The following is an 8776-nucleotide window of genomic DNA, read 5'->3' as shown; positions in this document are numbered from 1 at the left end:
CAAAGTGGCTCATTCACATGGCTGGCCATTGATGTTGAGTGAAGTTGGGAGTATGGTGGTCTCAGGGTACATCCTTCTCACATGGCAGCTGGCCTTCCCCAAAGTGAGAGTCTCAAGAGAACCAAGCAGAAGCTGACTATCTTTTCTGACTTAGACCGAGAGGTCATGCAGCATCTTTGGTTACACATGAGCCACTAAGGCTGTATGATCAGGCCACCCAAGATGGCGGCTCTCTTGCTTTCTGCACATCCCCTGCTCTACCAGTCCCCACTTCACCTACATCCTACTTACATGACTGACCTCCCCTCTTAATCATAGAGCCTAATCAGTCAATGCCTACAGACTTACACCCAGCCCCAACTAGTTAGTGATTGTTCTGATCTTTAGATCAGATCATCTCCACCATGATAGCTTACCCAAGGAGGTGGTAAGGGGCATGCTTCTCTGCTGGTTTCCCTGGTAACCAAAGAACCAACCTGACATGAATCTCCCCTAAACTAGTACCTCCCCCAAACTCCCCAATCCCTCACCCCATAGCAAAGACTGCTGTTGCCATGTCCTGCCAGCTGTCTCACACACACAGTGGGGTGTTGCTCCAGGACCTTGCTTCAGACATGTCAGACCCCCTTATCCAATAAATCACTGATATCTCTGTCACCATCTCCAGCTCTTTTTTCAGTCTTGAGGCTGAACAAGTACCGGTCTTGCAGGCTTGCAGCGTACAGCCCAACAAAGGCCAACCCAGATTGAAGGGACGTGGGAAAAGGGTCAAAAACTTTGAAAACATGTTTTAAAACTACTACCATCTGCCCTCTGGCCATGAAATATTTATATTCCTTCCACATGCAAAATTCACTCATCTCTTTCCTCAGCCTCATAAGGCTCATCTATTTTGCATCAGATTCACAGTCAAAGTCTAGGACCTCATCATCTAAGTCAGATCCAGGTGTGGAGGAGGCCACCCTACTGCAGGGATTCAGGATCTCTTGAGCACCTCTAAAGGGAATGAAGCAGATGCAACTATTTGGGAGAACAAGAGATGAGTATTTAGAACTGCCCTGCCCATTCTGGTTGTCACCATTCCCACAAAGCAATTAGATTTGATTGATTGATTGATTGATTGATTGATTGATTGACATATAGTCGGTTTACAAGGTTGTGTTAGTTTCTGATGATTCAGTGTATATATGTATATATATATATATATATATATTCCTTTTAATATTCTTTTTCATTATAGGCTATTACAAGGTACTGAATATAGTTCCCTGTGCTGTACAGTAGGACCTTGTTGTTGATCTATTTTATATATAGTAGTTAGTAGCAATTTGATTTAAATGAAAAAAATTGAAAATTCCACTCTTCCATTGCACTAGCCAGATTTTAAGCACTCAGCAGCCACATGTGGCTAGTAACTACTGTATTGGACAATAGAAATACAGAACACGTCCATCATTGCAGAAAGTTCTATTGAACATTGCTGACTAGACAACAGAAGTCCAGGGATGCCCTGTAACTCAGAAAAGGATTTCTGAATATATGTCTTAGTTTAGGATCTCCCCAAATCCTGCCCTGAGCCAAGGGTAGAGGTGGTTTTTCTGGGAAGTATCCCCAGGAAATACACGTGAGTGGGAAAATTGGGACTGGAAGAGAATAAAGCCAACAAATGGTGGGGAGTCAGGTGAGACAAGTGAGGCACCTGGGCACTTGCCTGAACCTCAGGGTGAGTGCTTCCTTGAATTTTGCACCCTACACACCTTACTTCCTAACCCTAGCTAGCCCCAACCCCGAAAGGGTGACCACCGTGAGTAACTAGACTCATTTGCACCAGGGACCGTCTAAGGAGTTGAGGAATCATGTTTAACACACTTCAGAATTGACTCACTGAGGAAAAGGGAAACAGAATTATTTAATCACAGGCTCAGGACACGCACTGGTTGAAGATTTCCCCTGGGGAATTAATCCTGGCACTTCCGGTCTGTTCTGCATGCGGACAGAGAAAGACCTCAGATGGAGGAGCAGAAAGATACGGGCACATGAGGAGGGACAACATGTGTGGGAAGTGCTCACCACTATACACAAGTGAGAGAGAAAATGACCTGAAGGGATATGATGGGGGCCCCAGCTGCAGTGCTACAGTAAATCCTAGAAAACCCCCCACAGAGAAGATGTGTGTGATCCTTAAGGTGATGGGGAGCTGGAGGCAACCTAGGTGTCCATCACTGGGTGAATAAATAAGTGAAGGAGTGCTGTGCATTAAAGTATGGGGTGGGATCGGGGACTGGGCATGCGGCCGGAGGTAAAACCTTAGAGGGTCTTTCAATTGTGGTCCTATATTATGATCTGAAGGGTGTGATTAATATTCTTCTGCACCTCAGGGCAAAGAAAAAAATAAAGGAATGAAAAAAATATGAGGTACCTTCACATCAGAGCAACTCCCTACCTGTTACACAATTATTATTACCCCAGGGGGTTATGACAGCACAGTGACCAGGCTCTGCCTGCCTTCTGGAAGCCCTCCTCATTGCCTTCTTTCCAGGCAGCCCCTCCACTCCCCAGCAAATGCTCCTTCCATGGCAAATGAGGAGTTCCCTACCCTTGCATGCAACCCAGAGGGAGAGAAAAGAAAGCTGGGCGTCTGTGAGTCCCAGAGGTTCCCATCTCCTACTCTGGCTGTCTATAGACTAGGGAGTAAGCCCATGGGACTCCAAACTCCATCTCTGCCATGAGACGCCTGTGGGACCTTAGGCAAGTCACTTTCCCTTCCGGTGCCCTAGCTCCCTCACTGATAAAATGGGGGTGATCATAAAAATACCTACTTATGAGAATGTTTGGAGCATAAAAAGAGTGAGTTTGTGGAACATGCTTAAACCAGTGGAGGAAGCCCCCTCTTCACCACTCCAGCAGCCTCGCCCACACACACCCTGCCACAGCCCCTGCCCTGCCTGGACAGCTTCCTATCTCTCCTCCTGTCTCAGCCTCAATCAGGGGCTCCCCAAAGTCCCAGGGACTCCTAAACTAGCCTCAGGAACTTCTCAGGCTCCAGCCTGGGATTTAATTGCAAGTTTCTCTTTCCTTTTTGGAGAGCTCTGGGCTCACCTGGCCCCCAGACACCTGTCAGTTCACTGGGCTCAGCAGCTGGCTCCACCCACTCATGCCAGTTGAGTCAAAGCCATTTGCCTTTTCACCTTACAAACCACAGCCAGGATTGCTCACTTGCCCTGGTTTAAAAGGCAAGCCATACAGCTGGGGAGGCAGTGGCCATTTGGCCATAGTTGCAGCATGGATCCTAGTTCTGGTGACCGTGGGGCTGGGCTTGGCCATGGTATGTTCTGTCCCCGCTTCCAGTTCCACTGGGAAGAGCTGAAACATTGGCAGGTTCAAATCTCTGTTACCCAGTGAGCTGGAGGCCTTCAAAAAAGCCAAGGATGCCTTGGTAAGTCCCTACTGTTGTGGGCTAACCTCTACCCCTCCTGCTGTAGCCAAGCTCTGCTACTGTTGGCTAACCTCTATCCTCTTGGTATGGGATGGCCTCTCACTGTTACGCTATGACTAACCTCTATCCTCTATGCTATGGATAAACTCAGGCCCTCCTGCTAAACCTTCATCCTTGCTGCTAGCCTCCAGCACTCCTGCTGTGGGCTGACCTTGCCCTTGTTCCCTAGGAAGAGACACTCTTGCAGAAGGACTGGAACTGCAGCTCCTGTCTCTTCCCCAGGACCCGAGACCAGAGGCAGCTGCAGGTGAGTCTGGAGAATCAGGCCCCGCTGACCTGGCTCTGCAGGCAGCCCCTCCCCTCCTCCTTCTTACCTGCCCTTCCCTCTCTCTGATCTCTCCTCCCCTGTCCCCTGCCCCTGTCCCTCCTCAACTGCTCCCTTGACCCTATCCCTCCCCTGGATTCCTGTTTATCATCTCTCTGCCTGTCCTCACTTCCCTGTCTCCTTCACCTTCTCCCTATCACTCTCACCTGTTCCTTCTCATTTCTCTCTTCTTTTCTCTCCCGGTCTGTCTCCCACCAGTGCCCCTTGCCCTGCCCACCTTGTCACTGTCTGCTCTCAACACTCATTCCCTCTTCCCTGCTTCCCTGCCCTCCTCGCCGCTGACTCTCCCCTCTCTCCCTCATCATCTTTCTTCCGCTGATCTCTCCCCTGCATTCTCCCGCATCCACCCTTCCCACCTATGCAGCCATCTGTCCCCCTCCCGCTTGCCTCCCCAGACTGTTCTCTTCACTGGGCCTTCTTGCCTAGCCTTCCTCACCTGTTCTCTCTCCCCTCTCCTCAAGGCCCTGTTTTCTCTTGGAGGCAGAGCTGGCCCTGACCCTGACGGTCCTTGAGACCGTGGCTGACTCATCCCTGGAGGATATCCTAGATCAGCCCCTTCATACTTTAAGCTACATCCACTCCAAGATCCAGGGTTGTGTGAGTGCTCAGGGCACCCAGGCTGTGTCTGTGGGTTCTGGGCCTATGGGACCCCACTGCTCTGTCCCGAATCCTGTCTCACACACCACCCTCCTCTGTCCTTAGGTCCAGGCTCAGCCCAAAGCGGGCCCCAGGGCCACCTCCAGCACTGGCTACACCAACTCCAGGAGCCCCTGAAGAAGGTGAGTGACCCAGGAGGAGGATGGATGCTGGGGTGCTGGGTAAGGAGGAGGCTGATGCCCAGGCAACGGGAAACAAATTTCTCATCTGTGTCACAGGAGTCTCAAGACTGCCTCATGGCCTCTGTCACGTTCACCTTCTTCCACCTCCTCACACGGGACCTGCATTGTGTCACCAGTGGAGACCTGTGCAGCTGAAAATCAGGACCAACCCCGGCCCATCTGGGACCCCAGACCTTATTTATGCTTTAAGCCCCACACCCTGCCTTAAGTTATTTCCTCTCATCCCTTATTTATGCAGCTGCTGCCCTGACTCAGACCTAAAAGAAATGTTCACTTTTCTACTTTTGTACCATTCATACAATATGCAGCGATAAACAGTAAGGAATTGGAACCTTCTGTGATAAGTGCATCCATGAGTATGTGTACGTGCATGACTGTGGGGCTGTGACTGAGTGTGGATGTCTGTGTGGTGCGGCCAAAATGTGTGACAGGTTGTGTATATCTGTGTGTGTGCCTGACCCTGTGAGTGTAGGCATCCAAGTGAGTATCTGCCTGAACCTGAGTCTAACTGAAGATGCATAATGGTATATTCATGCCCACGTGTGTACAAGGGTGTGTGTATTTATACACATGTTTATGTCTCTCCCTGTCTGTGTGAACTGTGTAGCTTTCTTTTCCATGTGTACCTAAGGACAGATGGAAATCTATATCAATCAGGATGCTTAATCCTATGGTAAATGTCAGAAACCCAACTCAAAAGGGTAGAACAGAAATGAATTTATTATCACACATAACAAAAAGTGAGTTGGCAGGGCAGTTCTAGGACTGATTCATTCATTCATTCAATAACATCTTTCCATTTCTGTTGACTGATTCCTACTCTGGCTACCTCATGGTCTCATGGTGGCAGCCATGGCCCAAGCAGTCGCACACAAGTAATATCCTCCAAGTCATAACAAACATCCCAAATTTAATGGAGTAAAACAACAACTATCTTATTATGCTCACAGATTCATGAGACTGACAACACTATCCTGGGGGATAGCTTGCCTCTGCAGTTTCAAGTGGCCATGTAACTAAAGGGCTCAAGTTAATTTCTGTAAAGAATTTAAAACAATTCGTGACACAGGTTAAGCCCCATATATGTATTTATTGCTGTCACTATTTTAGAATATTTTTCTTCCCTAACACAAAGAAAATTCTTATATTTGTTCTCTTCCTTCCTGCTTAGTTCATTCGTATGAGGATATGAGACCTGGAGCAGTGGTGACCATTTTGTGGCCATAAGGCAACAAGCCTAGATTATGAAGCTGTTCTTGTAATGAAGATGGAAAGAATAGGAAACTGGGTCATTGGTGATATTAATAAGTTATTATGGTAAACCTCCAAACTCCCAACTCCAGACTTGTTCAATGAGATAACCAAATTTCTTAAGTCATGTTAATTAGGTTTCTGTTTCTTGCTGCCAAACGTATCCTGAAATATCCATCTCTGGATGCTCAAAATAGAACCCAGAGAAGGTGGCCAATTATTATTTGCTAATAAATATTTGAATCATGTAGAACATGTCTGAGTTCAGGCATATAACCTCTTTAGTATGAGTGTTGTAACTGAGTAAGGTTGCAAATCTCTGCTTGGAGATGCCAAGGCCTAACAAAGAAATTTTCAACTGGGTGTCTTTTGTTTTTGCCTGCCCAGCATCTATTTCTCCTAGTAAAGCGCCTCGCCTTTCCTTTGGGTAATGACCCCCCTCCTTTCCCACCTCATCATTGGTTGGACACATGACTCGGATTTGCCAATCAGAGCACTCCATCTCCAAGAGCACAGTGGCAAGCCTTCCCTTGTCCTCCCTCATGATAGCATTGGCATAAGCTGCTCCCTCTGTTAGGGACATGTCCCACTACTCACCCACCTCCCAATGTTTTCACCTGACTCACTTCCACTCATTCCCTATGTCTCGGTAATATTCTCCTCCTCCAAAAATCCTTCTGAGTGGTGCAGTGGGGTTTCTGTTGCTTTTATATGTTCAACAAACTTTTCCAATCTACTTTCCTGGTGACTATTTAGGTTCAGCCATATGAAATTGCCACTATCCTGCCATTTTTAACCTACAAAACCAGGAATTTCATATGGTTCAACCTAATATCTTTAGCACGCCCACCCCCAGGTCACAGGATCTGGTCACGTGACCCCAGCCTGGCCAGTCAAAGCCTTCCATTCCCTTGGATGCCACAGTCAATGCAGAAGTATGACGTGACCCTACTCTGGCCAATCAGAGCCTTTCCCTGGGATTTTTTTCATTTAGGACTGGAGGAGACTTTGCCATTATTACCTCTGGGCTATGGTGCTAAAAGGATTGAGTCTGTGTCTGTAAATGAAATTTTCCCTGCTCCTTTCAGTTGAAGAGGATAAATCTGGGCCAAGACAAATAGAGAAGAAAGATGAATGGGAAGAAGGTCATGATGGAGTTGAGTCTGAGTCCCAGTCTCTAAGGCCAAGTTCCTTGTAGCTTTACCCTCAGTTGTCTCCTTCCTAGCTGCGTGAACCAACAAATGTGCACTTTTTATGTCTAATCCAGTTAAACTAATTTCCTGTCACTTGCTACCAAGATTCCGACTAATTCACTTCCCTGAACCAGGCTGGGTCAGACAGCTCTTCTGGGCTTTGATAGGCTCTATCAAATGTTTCTCCCATCGCAGCCCTATTGCTATCTGTCTGTCTGAGCTCCAGGAGGACAGGGACAGGAGCTGTCTTGGTCACTGTTAGGTCTCTAGTGTCCAGCACAGGGCTAGGCACAGAACAGAAGCCCCAATACTCCCCTTGAGTGATACCATGCCCTCTCCACCTGTTCCTTGGGTTTAAAGCTTGCAATTTTGGAAGAAAAAAAAAAAAAGCAAGCACGGCATTTGTATTGATAAACATTAATCTGTTAAACGAAGGACCTGAAGTTACAGGGGAAAGAAGGTGGTGGCTGTCATCCAAAGGGCTGAACCAGGAACCATGTGGGCCCCAAATATGTCATTGGGTGGATGCCAAGTTCTGAGGTGGCAATTCCTGATTTTGTTTTGAAGACAGGAACACCCTGCTCCAAAGCTGAGTTCTCCATGGAAATCAAGCTTTATACTGCCCCAGCTGAAAACACTCCATTGGCTTCCCACAGCTTTGAGAATAAAATCTTGACTCTTGACCACAGCCCACAAGACTCTGCAGAATCTGCTCCCTGCTTGCCTCTCCCACCTGCTCTCCTCACAGTCTCCCCCTTGCTCCAGTCCAGACATACTACCTCCAGCACACCAAGCATACTCTGCCTCAGGGCCTTTGCACATGATATTCTCTTTGCCAAGAATGCTTTTCCCCGGCTCTTCCCACAATGGATTTCTTCAGCTGCATCACCTTCCTTGACTCCCCACCCCAATCTAAAGTAGGCTTCTCAGTCATTCCTTGTCCCATCACCCTGTTTTTATTCTCTCTGTGACATTTATTCACTGCCAGACACTCATTATTTTCTTGTTTACTATCTCTTGCCTCTAGAATATGAGCTCCACAGGGCAGGGTTTTCTTGTTTTGTCTGTTTTGTTCTCTATGCAACACCTGCACAGGGCCAGGTACATAGTACACACTCAGTAAAGCTTTATCAGGTGAACCAGAGACAATAGAGTCTAAGGGTTAGATGGGCAGGATTTGGAGGCAATAAACTTTCCAATCATGGCTCTGCCATTTATTGGCTGCATGATCTTGAGTAAGCTCCTTACCCTCTGAACTTCTTTCCTCATCTAGAAAAGAGGGTGCATACACTGCACACATCTGTTGCAGAGTATAAATGCAGTCACGCTTACTATCTGAGTAACTCCATTTTGTGAGCGTTATGTGCCGCGTGCTGGGTTGCGTGCTCTCTATTCGTGCATCAGGGAGGGTTTGTGAGCACAGTGCCTGGTGAGTGGGAAGCCCTCAGATACTGGGAAGCCAGGAGTCGTGATGACTGAGATAGATAAGTGTAGCTGGGCCAAGGGGTGATTCTGGCCGGTGATTCTCTGATGCCTCTGTCCTATCTGCCTCCCACCCTGTCAGCCCAGATCCATCCCCCTCCCTCCTGCTCTGCTTCTATTTCTGTCTTTCTCTCCTCCTCCCCAGGCCTCAGGAGGCCCCTGGCTGGCGTGAAGCCTGCTTCCTTCTTCC

At 47.8% G+C, this 8776-nt stretch overlaps 1 protein-coding gene across 1 annotated transcript; it reads left to right on the top strand.

Moving 5' to 3' along the window:
• Positions 1 to 3370: 3370 nt before the first annotated feature.
• On the top strand, positions 3371 to 4795 carry LOC102512017 (interferon lambda-3; the record flags this gene model as incomplete). Its single annotated transcript, XM_006177961.2, is given in 6 exon segments — positions 3371 to 3436; positions 3666 to 3744; positions 4273 to 4418; positions 4524 to 4554; positions 4557 to 4600; positions 4697 to 4795. Coding segments are annotated over 6 exon segments (465 nt in total), but the record flags the coding sequence as incomplete, so codon positions are not given.
• Positions 4796 to 8776: the final 3981 nt, after the last annotated feature.

Source organism: Camelus ferus, chromosome 9, assembly GCF_009834535.1.
Source record: "Camelus ferus isolate YT-003-E chromosome 9, BCGSAC_Cfer_1.0, whole genome shotgun sequence".
Classification (NCBI taxonomy): domain Eukaryota; kingdom Metazoa; phylum Chordata; class Mammalia; order Artiodactyla; family Camelidae; genus Camelus; species Camelus ferus.
This window is presented reverse-complemented; position numbering and strand designations above follow the sequence as displayed.